General features: G+C 55.3%; 1 protein-coding gene across 1 annotated transcript in view; it reads right to left on the reverse strand.

Moving 5' to 3' along the window:
* ITGA11 (integrin subunit alpha 11) overlaps window positions 1-16,421 on the reverse strand; it is a 112,210-nt gene that overhangs the window by 13,125 nt on the left and 82,664 nt on the right. Inside the window, exons 13-20 of the mRNA XM_025884148.2 lie at window positions 13,545-13,685; window positions 13,099-13,302; window positions 12,230-12,360; window positions 9,152-9,318; window positions 7,715-7,857; window positions 5,769-5,879; window positions 2,718-2,803; window positions 1,707-1,914 (exon numbers count right to left, since the gene is read on the reverse strand). Coding sequence (XP_025739933.1) covers window positions 1,707-1,914; window positions 2,718-2,803; window positions 5,769-5,879; window positions 7,715-7,857; window positions 9,152-9,318; window positions 12,230-12,360; window positions 13,099-13,302; window positions 13,545-13,685 — 1,191 coding nt within the window. The remainder of the gene's footprint in view (window positions 1-1,706; window positions 1,915-2,717; window positions 2,804-5,768; window positions 5,880-7,714; window positions 7,858-9,151; window positions 9,319-12,229; window positions 12,361-13,098; window positions 13,303-13,544; window positions 13,686-16,421) is intronic.

Raw genomic sequence — 16,421 nt, forward strand, 5'->3', positions numbered from 1 at the left:
TGCATGTAGGCCCCTGTGTGTGCATGCGTCCGGTGGCATGTGTGAGGAACACGTGCACTTCCTTGGGTGTATAGGTAGGTCTGTATGCTTTTGCATGTGTGTGTACAAAGTGCACGTGATCAGACTAACACCTTTGTATCTGGCTGGCGTGGGGGGTGCTTCCTCCACTAGAGCTCCCCTTGGCTGGGTGGTGGGGGTTGGGGGGCAGCCTGGGGAGAGGAGTGCTGATCTCCCAGCTGTGAGCAGCTCCTGGGCTGGGGCTGGAGGGGCGGAGCCAGGTTGCAGGTTATCCCTACTCACCACCTGTCCTGTGTGCGGATGCAGCTCCTTATGGAACACACTGACCACTTCTCTTTGCCTCCCTCAGTTCCCAAAGCCTTTCTATGTCACAGACACAAAATCCCACAATGCCTGCCCCCTGAATAGTCACAGTACTGTATAGTACGGGCCAGGGAAGCAGTGAAAAGGGGAATGCAGGTTTGGGGCTCAGTTTCCTCTAAATACCCCAATTCAGACAGATGCAAAAGTCTCTGGGCAGGACAGGACTTGGAAGGAGGACCATCACATGACCTCCTCATCTTCACTCGGGATTGTGGGGGGGCTTGGCGGTGGGGTCCAGTCCTGGGCCTGATGGAAGGACTGCCTGGCAGAGGTCCTGGGGGTTGGTGAGGACAGAAGGGTCCCGTGCCTGCCCCACCCTACACTCTGGGCTCCGTGCTGATGCTCTGAGATCACTGAGGGTGGAGACTGTGTCTGAGGGGAGCTGGGACCCCCCCAGCACCCACACAGGACAGGGATGTCCCGGGTTAAGTTGATAATCCTGTCTCAGGGACTTCTCTGTGCCTGTGCTCTGCGGAGTTCAGGGTCACCACAGGCCAGCACTCAGGCACTGTGGATTTCCTCGGAGCTGCGTGGGGCCTTCTGGGAACTCTGTCCTGCTGCTTATTAGCTGTGTGGTCCTAGTCAGGCCCCTTAACAACCCTCTGTGCCTCACGCTCCCCCTCTGTAAGATGGTAATCAAAAAGAAACAGGAGCCCATCGGGCAGAGGAGGGAGGGAGTCCAGGTTGGGGACCGCGGTGGGGAGGGCCTCGGCATGAAGGCAGGGGTGCCAGGAAACAGCAGTGGCTGGTGGGACTAAGGGTGTGGGGGTGAGGGTATAGGGGGCAGGTGATGGATGGGGAAGCGGCACAGGCCTTGACATAACAAAGTCTGGAATTTGTTGCGAAAGCAACTGGGCATGATAGGAAATGTTAAAGTGGGGAATAACCTGTTCTGGTTCTTGTGAGAAGGGCCCTTTTGAGAAAGCCCAAAGGATGAACTGTGGGCAGATGGGATGTATGAGCTGGTGTGCACCCATGTGGTGAGAGAGTGTGTGTGTGTGTGTGTGTGCACGCCCCTAACGAGGGCCAAGGACACAGGCTGAAGGACCTTCCTCCCCACATTCGGGAAGGGCTCAGATCCCCCTTTACCGGTGGTTCTCCCCACGTGGCCGCACACTGACTTCACCGGGGTCGCTTTAAAAGCACGCTGACGCAGGCTGGCCCCAGACCAGATCCGGTCAAATCTCTGGGAGAAGCCTGGGCACGGGGATCTGTAAGCTCCCGGTGGTTGTAACGTGCAGCCAGCCAGGCCTCTTGGCTGGACCCCTCCTTTCCTGCCTCCGCTCTTAGCTTCAGGCAGGCTGGGCCGGTGGCTGAGGTCTCACCTTCTGGATCAAGCTGGCAAACTGCAGGTTTGCTGACTGCGAGATATTTAGGACCGTGCTGTAGGCGTTCTCGCCTCTGTTCTCCAGCACGGCCTCCACTGGGACCCGCCGGCGTGTGCTCTCGATGATGAAAACTGTGGTGTCGAAGGACAGCGTGTAGGCGGAGCAGTCCTGCACAGTCTTGCCCAGCACCCTCTGGCAGTACTCCCTGCAGGACAGAGGCCACCAGGGGCCAGACGCATGGAATGGGGAGCTTGGGGCCAGGCCTCTCTACTCTACTCAGTGTATTTCCCTTTTGGCTTTGGCTACCAGGAATCTCAGAGCTAAATGTAGAGACTATCTTGATGAGTAGCCTAGATGGCTAGACGGTTTGCTTCTTCATCCTTCTACAGGGTTTGTATGTGTTATTTCTACTTAATGTATATGTCTTCTAGCTCAATCATATCATAGCTGGGTAAAGGTCGAGGATGGATTATTTGAAAATAAATGACATAAATTTCAAAAAGGACATTTTTCATTATTTTTCCTTGTATGCTACTTTTTTTTTTCTCTTCCAGGAGATCGTAGGCACCCTGCTCATCCTCTGCTAGCCTCCTTAGCTCAAGCAGTCTGTCACTGGGCCACATAGGTCACCTAGTTGGGGGCTTGGAGGATGAGCAACCAGGATCACAGGTCCTAGTCTCCACCTTTCATCTGTTTGGTAGTAAATACTCCAGAGAAAGGATTTCTTTTCCTACACGAAGTTTGAGGAGATTGGATAGATGAGTACTTTTCATTTTGCCGAGGAAGTCACTGAGGCCCAGAGAGAGAAAGGACGTGCCTGAAATCACAGAGGAGTTAGAGGCAGAGCCTGGACTAGACCCAGGCTCCAAGTTCAGTATTTGATCCATGCTGCCTCCAAGCACGATATGCAGGCAGACATCCAGTGCCCAGGGAGTCTCGGATCTACTAGCAGGGAAGGAAAGGAGGCAGGTCTGGGGGGTGGGGGCGCGCAGGGAGGAGCCAACTCACATGGCTGTGGGCAGATCACTGCGGGCATCCAGCAGGAGGTCAGGGACACAGTGCTCGTCCTCATTGCAGCCATTCCAGAAGGGCACCTGCACCAGGGAAAGCAGGGCGGGGTGGCTGGTTGTTCTCTTTGCTGCCCCCCAGCCCTCACCCCCGCAGCACGCAGCCTCCTCTCTCCACCACACTAGACATGGGCTTTGTCTCATCTGCCCTCCTCACAGACACCACCCTGCCGTTTCTCATGCTTTTGCGTAGATACTCCCTTCTTTAAAACATGGTTCAAAACTCAGCTCCTCCTGGGTGTCTTCCCAGTTCTCAGCCGAGCCGGTAGCACAGAATACCCCCCCCACCCCAGCAGGTTTTTACGGATCACCTGTGTTGGGGGCAAGGTCTTAGGTACTGGCAGTACAGGATGAGGAAGACACAGCCTCCACTCTCAGCTCATGGGGAAGAGTGGTGTGTGAATAAATAATTATAGCGTGAAATGTGCAAGAAAAAAATATTAGAAATCTGTGTGAGGAATAGGAGAGGCAGAGGGGAGGAAACAGTTATTTTGGCCTGTACATGGTCAGAGAAGGCTTCAGGGAGGAGACAGTATGTGAGAGTTCTGAAGAATGACCACGTTGGCTGGGTGACCAGAGGGACAGGAAAGTGGAGGGGAAGGACGAGCCTGTGCAAAGGTCCTGAGGCATGAAGCAGCATGGTGAGTTTGGGAAATGCTGTGTGGTTTAGCGTTGCTGCATTTTGGGGTGGAGAGATGGGTGGGGTCCGTTCTTATAGGGCCTTGGGGTCGTTCCTTGCAGCTGACAGGAATCACTGACCGCTGTAGGCGGGTGAGCATCCTGTCAGACCTGCATTACTGAAGGCTCCCTCTGGCTGCTGTGGGTGGATGGACTGGAGGGATCAAGGCTAGAGTCAGGGAGACCACTGAGGATGCTGCTTCAATGTTCAGGCAAGAGATGATGACGGTGTTGGAGGGGTACTGGGTGTGGAGGGGAGACAACAGGTTAGGACCTCCAGAGGGGGTTCCATAGGACCAGGAGTTCATCAGCGCTAAGGGGCCAAAGGACCCAGGATGTTGGACGAGGTCCTTTGTTAGTGTCTGGAAGGAGGGCTGCACCATTCGTTTATAAACACAGGGGTGAACTTGAGTTCGGTTCTGTGGTCCTGTGGTCATTCCGGGTCAAAGTGCTCAGCAAGCAGGTGGGTGTTCAGGTCTGGGGCTGAGGAGTACAGCTGTGCCTCCCAAGGATACAGCCGAAACCCAGGGGAAGGGAAACGGAGCCCACCCCGATTGGAAATTCATGGACTTTTCTCAACGGTGAGCTCCTCAGCCGCACTCAGACCCACACGCCGGCCGCCCCCAGCTTCCCCATCGTGTGGTGGATTTGCAGCTAGGAGCAGGCACGCGGCAGAAAGGGCAGCAGAACCATACAAAGTAGGGCAGAGTGAGGCCATCTGCGAAGGGACAGAGTGGAAAACACTGGTAGCCCTCTGGGGCCTCACTGTACCCTTGCACCCATGTTCACCTCAGTGACTTCGAGTCTCCAATAAGATGCCCCTACCCCCACCCAGCTTCCTGCTTACAAAGGGTGCAAACTGTCCTCTAACCTTCAGAAACATTTCCACCCAGTTGATTAGAAGGAATAATTAATGTGATAAGCAACTGCTACACTCAGTGATGTGGAACAGCTCATTCCCCCAGGAGGCAAGAAACTGCAGCACTAGAGAAGTACCGGGCGCCGAGCGGAGGCTAAATAAGAATTTGCAGAAGAGCGCTGGGCAGATGTTTCTCATTTGCCTGAAACGGGTCGGGGGGAGGCTAGAAATCCAGATTAACAAGATTTTTGGGAAATTTAGCTGCTACCTGAAGCCCTCGATAATAGCGCCCAGATTATTCTTCCTTTTTAATTTTTTTCTCTTTACACATTCCCTTCAGCCTGCCTTTTTCACTGTCGTCCCTTGGTTATACCATCAGCTCTCCTGGAGTGGAAGGCCACTCTTCCCATCCCTGCAGATCTGAATCTGGTCTATTCCTTAGGGTCCAGCCAAAAGCTTCTCTCTCCAGGAAGTCTTCCTGGCCTGTCATCTGGTTGCTCAGTGACACCTCCGCTGAGCTCACTCCCCTCTTAGCCCTGGCCTCCAGCCCTAACTGGCAGCCTGCACGGGGGTCGTCAGTGTGGGGCGGAGCTAGCCCTGTGCATCAATCTGCACCATGGGCTTCGACTGGCTCGGGGATCTCAGGGCAGGTTCTCATTTGTTCGCCCTAGTGGCTCTGTAATTACTGCGGTGGGAGATGGTAGTGACTCCGCGCACCAGCTCACTGACGTCTCCAGCTCTGCAGTCCGTCCCCCACCCCCCTTCTCGAACTGTATAAGACAGCCTCTCTTCTATGCTGGTGACGAGGAAGCAGGAGAAAGGATGGCAGGTGTGAGGGTCCAGGGCTGGGTGGTGGGGTCTGGGGGGGGGGAGGGCGGCGGCAAATGGGAGCAGAGAGGGGATTTCGGAAGTCTTGCTGCTCCTCAAAGTTCAGGAATTAGGTATTAATTTCACGAATTTCGCCTGCTGTCCCAGCACAGCTCAGGCAGAACTAAACTGTGGCCTTTTCTGTGAGTGGGATGTCTGTGGAGTTGCAGGTGGGAGGAGCACCTGAGTGCTCCATACCAGAAAGTTCGGATGCCCCTAGACCCAGGGATCAGGAGCTGTGGTTGAGGGGGCCGGACCAGAGCTGCAGAGCAGGCTCTAGGTGGTTGACTCCCATGCCCTGGCCCCCAGTGCCTTCACCTGTACATGAGGGAGGTGGGCGATCGAGACCTCAGGTCCCTTCTAGTTCTGTGATTCTCCAGAACCTTCCAGTGCTCACCCTATGCTGGTGATACGGGGGATCCTCGAACAGGAAAGGCCCCGTCCTTCCCCTCAACTTGTTCACAAGTTGACAGCGGTAGGGGAAGATCTCCTTTGTACCCAGGGCGCTCTGGATCTGGGCTTTGGGGAGGAGGTGGGGGTCGGAGGGACGGAGCGCCCAGGTTGTGTGCCCTGTACGTGGGGATGTACCGAGACTCGCAGGGTGGTGGGCCAGCCGTCGTCCAGCACGGGGCCGTGGTCGGGATCCTCCAGGGAGTACTCCACCCAGAAGGTCACTGGTTTCACGTAGTCAGCGGTGTCCTGTGTGGGAGGAGATGAGGACGGGGTGAGGGGGCACGGAGCACCTGTTTCTGGGCCAGGACATGGAGAGAAAATTTCCACTTCCTCCAGGTGGGAGGGCAGCCTCCCTGCCGGCCTCAGGATGAGGCCAGGATAGAGGAACGTGCTGGGTGACTGGAGGTTCAGCAAGCCCTTGCTCAGCCTTCAAGGCTGGGCACCCACCCCCCTGGCGCCTTGGCCTCCAGGGAGCCAGGCAGCACCCACCACCCCCTGTGCACAGCCCACTTCTCAAGTGGCATTTGGAATATCTCCGTGTGCGGGTCTCCGTCCTTCAGAAGCTCCTGGCCCAGCCCCAGCACTGTGACAGGGTACACGAGCATGCTGAATCAATGAATGAACAAATGCGTGAGCAAAACAGGGGTTGTTCCAGTGGGTCCAGGTGTGGAGGGTAAAGAAGGGGATGCTTAGAGATGCCTACAAAATCTCCTGCGTGGAACCCAAATCCTGACGTGACTGGTTTCTTTGTATCAAGGCAGTGGCTCTCAAACTTGAGCTTGTATCAGAATCCTCGGGGGGGGGGGAGGGGGCGCCTGGGTGGCTCAGTTGGTTGAGCGACTGCCTTCGGCTTAGGCCATGATCCTGGAGTCCCGGGATCGAGTCCCGCGTCCCGCGTCGGGCTCCCTGCTCGGCAGGGAGCCTGCCTCTCCCCCCGTCCCTCTCGTGCCCTCTATCTCTCATTCCCTCTCTCAAATAAATAAATAAAAATCTTTAAAAAAAAGAAGAATCCTCAGGGGGGCCCAGCAACACAATGAGGGCTGAGCCCACCCCCAGAATTGCTGATTCGGTGGGTCTGGCGTGGGGCTTGAAAACATGCATTTCTGGGGCACATGGGTGGTTCAGTGGGTTGGGCGTCTGCCTTCGGCTCAGGTCATGATCCCGGGGTCTTGGGATCGAGCCCCGTGTGGGACTCTGCTCAGCAGGAAGCCTGCTTCTCTCTCGCTTCTGCCCCGCCCCCTGCTTGTGCGCATGCGCTCTCTTTCTTTCTCTCTCGAATAAAATCTTAAAAAAAAAAAATGAAAAGAAAACAGGCATTTCTAACAAGTTCCCATGTGATGGGGCTGCTGCTGTCGGTCCGGGGAACCACACTTTGAGAACCGGTACACAAACACATCAGAGGGGGCCACATATTAACAGACATGAGGACTTCCCACACCTGCTCATTTTTCAGCCTTTTGGCCTTTGAACTACAGGGGGCAGGTGGTGGGCTCTGAGTGCCTCCTGCTTGTGTCTCCAAGGCTGGAGCTGTGGCCTGGGTATTTGGAGTTTCTGGATGGGGCAAAGTTCTCACTCTCTTCCTTATCTGTAAAACCAGACCCCGGGTCCCCGCTGGTTCTCCACCTCCGCCAGGCTGGCCACCCTCGGTTCCTCCTCCCGGCTCACCCCCACCAAGGGTCGGTCTTACCTGGTCCTCAGTGCTAGCCAATGCCTGCTTCAATCCCCTCTAGCCACGGCCCGTGTGGGCTGACCCCTGTTCCCTCTGTGAGACCTCACCGAGCCCACCTCTCTCCTCAGATTTCACCCCCTGCTAAAGGAACAGTAAGCATCTGAGCACTGGGGAAGAAGGGATTTCGGAGAGGGTACCACGAGACGGTAGATAGTGTGTCCCAGTAGCCTTTTCTCTGGGGCGTGAGTATGGGGCGCCCAAGGTCCAGGACACTGCACCCTGGCAGGGCCTCCCGAGGTGTGCTGGGGGCTCGAAACCAGCCTGGTACCCGCTGAGCACCTCCTCCAGCTCTGTGTCCCCTTTCTGTGTGAGCTTGCTCCCTGGTGGTGGGGCTGCTGGGTGTCAGGCTCACCAGGACATGGAAGTTGATCCGCTCACAGTGTTCCTGGCCGGAGGGGAGCAGGACGGCTCTGTTGGTATATCGGTCCCCGCCCTCATCCAGGTGGGCCCGCGGGGCGTACCGCCTCTCATCCATGGTAGCATTGTACCTGATGCCTGGAGGTGGGAGAGGGCAAAACCAGGAAGGTGGAGCCACAGGTCCACCCAAGACTCTTTCCCCGTCTTCTAAGAGAGCCTACTGAAAGCCAGCCTCCTCCAGGAAGCCCTCCAGGCCGGCCAGGGAAGAGCTGCTCTTCTCCCCTCATGAGGCCTAGTGTGGGTGGGAAACTCCCATGCAGAGAGTGAGTGAGAAAGGAGAAAAAGAAGGAACCAAAGAGAAGAGAGGCAGAAGGAGGAGGAGTGAAGAGGGGGCGGACAGCGAAGGGAAAGAAAAAGAGGAAGAAATGCAGGAGAAATGAATGGGTGAGGGGCCAGGGCGTTGCCCTCATTTGAGTCCCCGCTGGAGTCCTGGACCTCCCCAGCTCTCCCTTCCTTCACCTTCCTGGGCTTGCCCTTGCCTCTGGAATCCTGTCAGGCCGGGCTCAGAGCCCCCACAGGCCGCAGTTCCCACCCCTGAGCCCCTCCCACCGGCTCCTCGAACCTAAGACTCCATTCTGGGGTTTAAAGTCTGCAGCCTCCTTCCCTTCAACGGGGCTGATCTTTTGCTATATCCAGGAAAGGCTTCGTCTCTTCGCCTGGACCCCAGCCAGCCCTCTGGGTGCGCCAGGTCCTCGCGCCTTTCTCCTTTTCCAGATAGAAGGCGAAAGAAGACTGCAGCTGCCCAGGCTGGCCTTTCTCTCACACCCACCCGCACCCCCACCCTTCTGGTGGGCCCTGCTCCTTGGCTAAGAAGCTTTCGGAAATCCCAATTTCCTGCCCCGGGCCCAGTCCCATCCCAGAACCTGTAGCCGTCACTTCGTGTGGCCTCGTGGGCCCAGGGCTGCTGCCTGGGCTGGAAGTGATGACCCTCAGAAGGACCCGCCCTGCCGCAGCCACGTGCCCACTCTGAGCCGTGAGCGCTGAGACTGGGGGCTGCGTCTGTCTGACTCCCCTGTTTCCTGCTCCCTCTCCTGGCTCTGCCTCTTCCGCATCTAGGCTGCCCCAGTTTGCTCCACTGCTCCCAGTTCCTGTTCCGACCCAAACTTTGCACCCCAACTATTTCCTTCTCTTCCGGCCTCTCCCTTGTTGCTCACGGCTGCTTACTGCCACCCTCACCCTGGCATGATGTCCCCTTTTGGCTCCTTGGAATTAGATCCGCAAGTGCAGTCATCAAGGTGGCTCAAGGTGCGACCTGGCCCTTAAAACCCGTTTCAGCAGAAGCTCAGGTTTTGAAGCTGAGCAATCCCAAAGTCCACAAGGGAGGTCGGGGCTGGGGGCTGGGACGGGCCTGTGGGGGAGGGGCCTGGTTTACCGACTGTGTCCGTTTCGAAATGGGGTGCCAGGAAAACGGGCGTGAAGCAGAGGAAGGCGGCCAGGCAGGTGGCGTCCCTGCCGCTGCGTTTGCAGTCTCTATGGAAGATATTGATCTTGGACGGCTCAAAGTGGAGGCTGGCATTGATCTGAACCACTGGACGGGACCTGGAGCGGAGGAACGGGTAGCTGGAGGGTGGGGCGCTCCGCTGCCCCTGGGACCCGGAGAGGGGGGAGGGGGGAGAAGGGGGGCCGCAGATGGAAATGGAATCGGCAAACCTTTGGGGGAGGGCAGAGAGGGGGTCCTAGATGTTAAAGTTTGTACAGAAAAGTGACAGGTGGGTGGAGGGCAGGCACCTGGCCCCGGAGGCAGCCCTTCATCATGTCCTAGCCGCTGTACTGCCTGCAGACGACACTGACTTCCTTGCGTCTCCCCGTTCCATCCCTGGACATCCATTAGAATAATCGGGAGAGTTTTAAGAAATCCTGATGCCCAGTTTGCCCTCCAGGTCAAATCAAATCAGAATTGGCATTAATATGTCTGAGACCATGCTTCTCAAATTTTAATGTTCGCACGTCTCTGGGGCCATGGGGGGAATCTTTAAAATGCAGATCCTGACTCTATAGGTGGGCACAGATTCTGCATTTCCAGTAAGTCCTCAATGATGCTGTTCCTGTTGGTCCGGGACCAAACTTCGAAGAGCAAGGTGTTAAAGCTCCCAGGGGATTGCAATGTGCAGCCAAAGTGGAGAACCACCCCCTGTTGTAGAGATTCCCCACCTATCGACCCGACACTACCCTATGGTTTTCAAACTGGGCTGCCCATTGGAGACAAATACCTGGGGAGTCTTTAAAGCTTACTGCTGCCTGGGCCCCTTCCCTAGAAATTCTGCTTTAAGTGGTCGGGGTAAAGCCCAGGTAGGCTGCGAGCTTTGCAAAGCTCCCCAGTTTGGAACGACATGGATGGACCTAGAGGGTTATGATGCTAAGTGAAGTAAGTCAGACAGAGAAAGCCGAATACCGTATGATTTCACTTATATGTGAAAAATCTAAAGTCTAAAAAAAACCTAAAAAATCTAAAAAACAAAACAAACGAATAAACAAACAAAAAGCAGAATCAGACCTATACACACAGAGAACAAACCGAAGGTTCCCAGAGGGGACGGGGTGGGGGGATGGGTAAAGTGGGTGGCAGGGAGTGGGTGGTACAGGCTTCCATCTGTGGAATGTCTAATTTATGGGGGTGGAAGGCACCGCATGAGGAATACGGTCATGGATACTGTAATAGCGTAGGGTGACGGATGGTAGCTACTTTGGCGGTGAGCACAGCATATTGTATAAACTTGTTGAATCACCATGTTCTCCACCTGAAACTTATGGAACATGCGCATCACTTATACTCAAATCGAAAGAAAGAAAAAAAAAAAGGAGAAAAGCTCCCCAGATGATCCTAATGGGGCAGTCTGAGATCCATGGGGTTTGAGCACAGAGTCTTCCCAGAAGGTTCTGGCCCATAATTTCATCACCACTAAGGTAGCACTTAGGTTGAGACCTCAGAAGCTAGATCTCCAACCACTCCTCTGCGCCAGACTGATTCTCTTGGAGGGGGGGCGGGGGTGTGCGTCTCTTGTTTCCAGTAAAGAACTCAGTTTCTGTGTCACTCTACCGACCCGCTAGGCCATGTCTACCTCCTACCCTGGGTCCTGGACAGCTGTCTTGCTTCCTGGGTGTTGGAACGACACTGGGACAACCTTTACCACCCCAACTGCTCTTGCTGCTGCCGCCACCCCCAAAGATCCATGAACCCCCACATGCGGAGCAGACCTTCAGAGAGAGGTGGTGGTACTGGTGCATGGCCCAGCGCTGCCTCTAGAGGGCCAGGGGGTACCATGGGGGACACAGGGACCCCCCCCAGACACACTGCTCTCCCTCCTCCCCTACAGTGCTCTGTTGCAAGAAACAGAGGTGTGTCCCGCCTCGCCGGAGATCCCGTGAGGGAGCAGCGGTTCCGACGGTGAGGCCCCAGCTGGCTCAGGGACGCCCCCCGCTCACACTGCTCCTCTTTTCTGCTCCAGCATCCTTGCCCCCCACTTCTGCCTCAAGGACGAGGCTCCTCCTGAAACGTTATGCATGAACTCTAGTCTCGGGCTTTGTTTTCTAGGGAGCCTGGGCTAAGACATCTCCCAACCGGGCTGTGATACTTTGGACGGCCGAGAGCATATCCTCTCCTTCACTCTCCCCGTGAAGTCCTGGGGTACCTCGGCTTCATGCCTTTTAAAAGTCGTAGGAAAAATATGACTGTGCTTGTATAAACTTATATGCGGGTGGGAAGAGATTGGTAGGAAAAAAAGCCCAAATTCTAATAGCACTAATGTTAAGCTGATGAAACCCTGAACGATCTTTTCTTTATCATGTTTCTTTAAATTATTGGATTTTTAATGAAAAATAGCTCATCAACGTAAATGAAAAGGTAAACACGTTTTTTTTTGGCTCGAAAAGTGGCCAACACATCCCATGGTAAAATACAGGGACTTTTAGAAAGCTCTCTCTCTCTCTCTCTCTCTCTCTCTTTTTAAGCTGTAGACTTTAATTGCTAAAGAAAGCCCCCGCGTGCGGATATATGGCAAGTATCTGATGGGATGGTGCAGAGGTGAGGCCCTGGAAAAGGAAATGAGGAGTCCGGAGGGGTTTGGAGGAAAGAGATCTCTGTATGGCAGAAACATTCTGGCGAGAAGGGAGATTCGTCCAGCCGATAAGAATATCCTCAGCCTGTCCTTTAAGGAGTTTGAAAAGCTGAAGTGGAAGCCAGAAATTTTAGGCCAAATTCTAAGAGGGGCTTTTGGATACTTGATTGCTCTAAAGTCTTAGAACGCTGTTGGGAAGAGGGATTTGGACTCCAAAACAATTTACAATGATTCCTCAGAAAGGAAATGTGTCATCACGAGAGGATAAGAACAGGGTGAGTTGGGTTGACAATGATTAAAGAAAGGGACAAAGGTCCTAAAGCATATCGTTAAAACCGGGTGTCCATCATGACCCTCAGAAGAGCCCGAGAGCCAAGAGAAGCAGGAGAACCAACCACAAAATCACAGCGTTTCCCAGGGCGCCCACCGCCAGGTCGACCAGCCCATCCTCGTTGAGGTCCAGTTGCCCGTGGATGCTGCAGCCAAAATACTGGAGGCTGGGAGCCAGGTCAGAGGCGGCGATTCTCTGCAGGAAGTGGGAAGAGAAAGCTGGGTGCCAGCGCTGTTGGTACAGGGCAGGGCAGGGTGATCCTCAGGGAAGCTACGATTGGGAGCATCGGAGAGAGCCCATTTGGAACCATCGGGAAGCTTCCCAGCCCAAATACATCCCCTCTCCTGGTCTGTGATGGCACCCACCCTCCAGTCATCCTTTCAGATTAAGATATTGTGTCTTAAAAGGGTTCCCCATTAAGGGTAAGTCCCTGTTACTTGGCAGGTACCACCCCACCCCCGGCCCTGGCGTCTCTGACCGTGGTGTATTAGACCACCTTACTAAGAAAATACGTAGGCAAAAAGGATTACCCCAAGGGCATGGGACCTGAGACGGGTCCCTCTTGAGGGGAGGAGGGTTTTTAGCGCTTGGCATTTCCAGAGAAGAGCAAGCCCATGTGGAAATTTTCCGCTCGCAGTCAACCTCATGCGTGCGTGTGCGGCGCCGGGGGGGAGAGTGAGGTTGGGGTCCCCGAGGTTTCGTTTTTGCAGGGGAGACAAAGTTAAGCAGGGAGAGGGTGCCCACCATAGGGGTGATGGGAACAACGTCCCGCAGACAAAGCACCCATTTCGAAATCCCAGCTTGGGGCAAGTAGAGCTAGCACAGATTGGAATCCTTCCCTGCAGGGCACAGAAGAGACTCCCACACGGGATGCCCGAGCCCCAGTGGCTAGGACGCCTGGGCCAGCTCCAGCCCTTTACTAGGGCACCTTACCTGCTTTGGCATCTTTAGGAGGCTGGCTTGGAAGCCATGGAAGATGTAGATGGCTCCTCTGTGGTTGTCCTCCAGAGGGGCTCCCACCACCACGTCGTTGTAGGAATCTTGATTGAGGTCTCGAACCGAGGCGATGGAGGACCCGAATCGGGCGTTCTGGTAGTTGCGGGAATCCTTCAGCGTCCCGTTATAAACAAACCGGTTCTGCAACGCCAGGAGTGGGACAAGGCTCGGGGGGACGAGGCAAGGGCCGGCAGCACCCTGTCTCCACCCCGCTGTACCCCCGGAATCCCCTCCCTGACTACCTAAGCCCAGCGACAGAGGAGGGTCCGGCTGTCCCCGGCCTGGCTCAGCAGGAGGGCACTGGCCTCTCTGGGGTGGCCCTGTTTCCCTCACGGACACCCGAGTGAAGGCAGGGGCGAGGTGCCCCCCCGCCTCAGCGGTACCTGTCTCAGGTTGTAGACGTACACTCGGCCCCGCTCTCGGCCCTCGCTGAAGTACATGGGGGCGCCCACAAGCAGGACATCAGTCACCCCGTCGCCGTCGATGTCCACCGAGGTGATCTCACTCCCGTAGTAGGAGCCTATCTGCAGCACACGGACGGGGGGGGCAGTGGGCTGGGCTGTGCGGGGAGCCGGGGACACCCTTCCGCTACGAATCTGGTCCTCCCCTTCTCACCCCGCCCACCCCGGCCCCCGCTCCCCTCTCCTCCCCTCCCGTGGAGTGGGCACTCACCTGTTTTCACCGGGTGCCACCCTGCCCTCTTTTCTCCTTCTGTCATCCAGCCCTCCCCCCTTCTTTCTTTCCATTGGTTAATTGTCTTGATTGCCATTTGCTCTGTGAGCAACACAGTCTCATGGCCAAAATGAGCAATATCAGAAAGAGCTATGAAGAAGATAAGTCACCCATTGTCCCAACATCCAACTAGAACTCCCACGACGGTTTGAGTGTACTTTTGTCTAGTCTGTTTTGTCCAGAGTGTGTGGGGCTTGTTTTTGTGTGTGTATACCATTTTACCCTTACAATCTGGGGTCGTAATATATATATAGCTTATATCTGATTTTTTATTATTATTTGTTTATCTGACAGAGAGAGACACACCGAGAGAGGGAACACAAGCAGGGGGAGTGGGAGAGGGAGAAGCAGGCTTCCCGCCGAGCAGGGAGCCCGACGCGGGGCTCAATACCGGGACCCTGGGACCATGACCTGAGCCGAAGGCAGACGCTTAACGACTGAGCCACTCAGGCGCTCCTTGTATCTGATTTTTAAATCAAACAATGGATCATGAGCAGTGTCTCCCTGATGTGTTATATTTTTTCTTACAATCTGATCACTGGTGGTTCTGTAATATTCCAAACCACGTATGGGCCACATGTGTATAATCAATCCTCTAATGGGACATTTGGCTTGCTCCAATGTTTAATATTACGAAGAACTCTGGGATTAGCACCTCAGAAGGGGAATTATGGTTTCTTTTCAGCATTTGAGCAGCCACTGAGCTCCTCACCCCCTCCGGGTGCCGTGCCCCCCACTTCAGTGAGGGGGCCATCCACTTGTTTAGTCTGAAACCTGAGGGTCCTCCCTGGTCCCACTGCCACCTCTCCTACCTGCAGACTCCCAGCAAGCCCTGCCTGATGTGCACCAAACTTGCCTTGAGTCTGCCTACTTCCCTCCTCTGCTGCTCCTTCCCCGGTGAGGCGCCTGCCGAAAGACCCCCTGCCTCACCCTCCAGTCCACCCCCACGGGCAGCCAGAGTGGCCGCTAGCAGCTGACCACACCACTCCCTTGCTCTTGGAGAGGGTGCAGGGGGACGTCCAAATTCTTCAGTGTGGCCCTGTTGGACCTGCCTCCCTCCCGCACTAGCCTCTGCGTCCCCCACCCCCACCCCCAGGCTCCAACACTCTCTCCGGACATTCCCAGTGATTTCTCCAAAAACCCTGGCTGGTCTGCACTCCTCTTCCCTTCTCCCTCCCTGATAATGTCTACCATCCTCAGGTCACTTCCTGTTAGACTCCCACCCTGCCCTGCCCTGCCTGCAGTGGGTACCCCTCCTCGATGTTCCCCCACCAGCCCCATACCAGCACCAGTTCCCCCCACGGAGAGTGGGCACTGTGCCTGCTGTGTCCCCTCCAGGCCTGGGTATGATAATATAATAAATACAATAAGTGTTTATTGGACCAGTGGGTCACTTGGGAAGGATGAAAGAGTCCTTTCCACAGACAAGCCCCGTGTGACACACTTTACAGCCTCAGTTGGCTCGTGTGAGCCTCTTGCTACCTTAGGAGAGATCACTGTCCTCATTTTACAGGGAACGAACTGAAACTCAGAGAATATGAGTGGCTTGCCCAAGGTCAGAAGGCTGGCCACAGCCAAAGTGGGTTGAAACTCCGGTCTGACACCAGAGCCCATGACACTCCCTTGCCCAGCCACCTCCTGGCTTCGGGTGCTTTCAGGAGAAATCTATCTGCAAGTATTAAAAGCTTTTAACTGAGGAGTGAGATAGAAACACAGAAGAGAGGAAAACAGAAATCTCAACACAGGGGTGGGCGGGGGAAGAGCTATCCCTGCGTAAGGTAATTAGGAGGCAGACAGAGAGCAAGTAAGGGAGGCGGGAGGGAGACTTTTGTCTAAATATGTGGCCTCAGCTATGTGGGTCACGGTGATTTGGAATCCACTTAATTTAGCTGCTTTCAGCACTGCGGTTTCTCGTTCGGATGTTGGAGGCGGAACCGGGCAGTAAAAATGTCATAAATTCATCACCAAATTCCCTCCAGCTCTCAAGGTCTAGTCTTGGATTCCCGGAAGAGCTGGCCCCGGGCAGAGTGTGGGCAAGGTGGGATGGAGGCCGGGGGACAGAGCAGGGCCCTGGTCTGCCAGTGCCCTTGAGACAGGAAGAAGAATGGTGGAATGATGGCTTCCTGCAGCTAGAGGGGTTTAGGTTAGACCCCGTGAAGAGCTTGTCCTCAAGGTCACAGGCCAAGGGCAGTAAAAGGTGCAAGAGAAAGGGCTGTTCTTGGCTCTGCAGAGCAGAGGGTGAGCTGGGAATGATGGTAAGGGCCTGGCTAGGGCCCAGCTCAGGCCCCGGAGACCATGGATGCTGAGTGCTGCCACGCGGGGTGCGTGCACGTGTGTGTGTGTGTGTGTGTGTGTGTGTGTGTGTGTGTGTGTGTCTGCACGTGCTGGTTTTGAGGTTGTCAAGGGTCAGCAGGTAGCATAAAGCAGAGAGAGAGAGTCCTGGGTTCTAAGCCTGACCCAGCTTTGAATCCACCATGTAACCTTGGAAAAGCTCTGTGGCTTCTCAGGACCACCCTCTTCCTCGGCTG

Source organism: Callorhinus ursinus, unplaced genomic scaffold, assembly GCF_003265705.2.
Source record: "Callorhinus ursinus isolate GAN/ISIS: 27379988/994484 unplaced genomic scaffold, GSC_fseal_2.0 scaffold25, whole genome shotgun sequence".
NCBI classification, from domain to species: domain Eukaryota; kingdom Metazoa; phylum Chordata; class Mammalia; order Carnivora; family Otariidae; genus Callorhinus; species Callorhinus ursinus.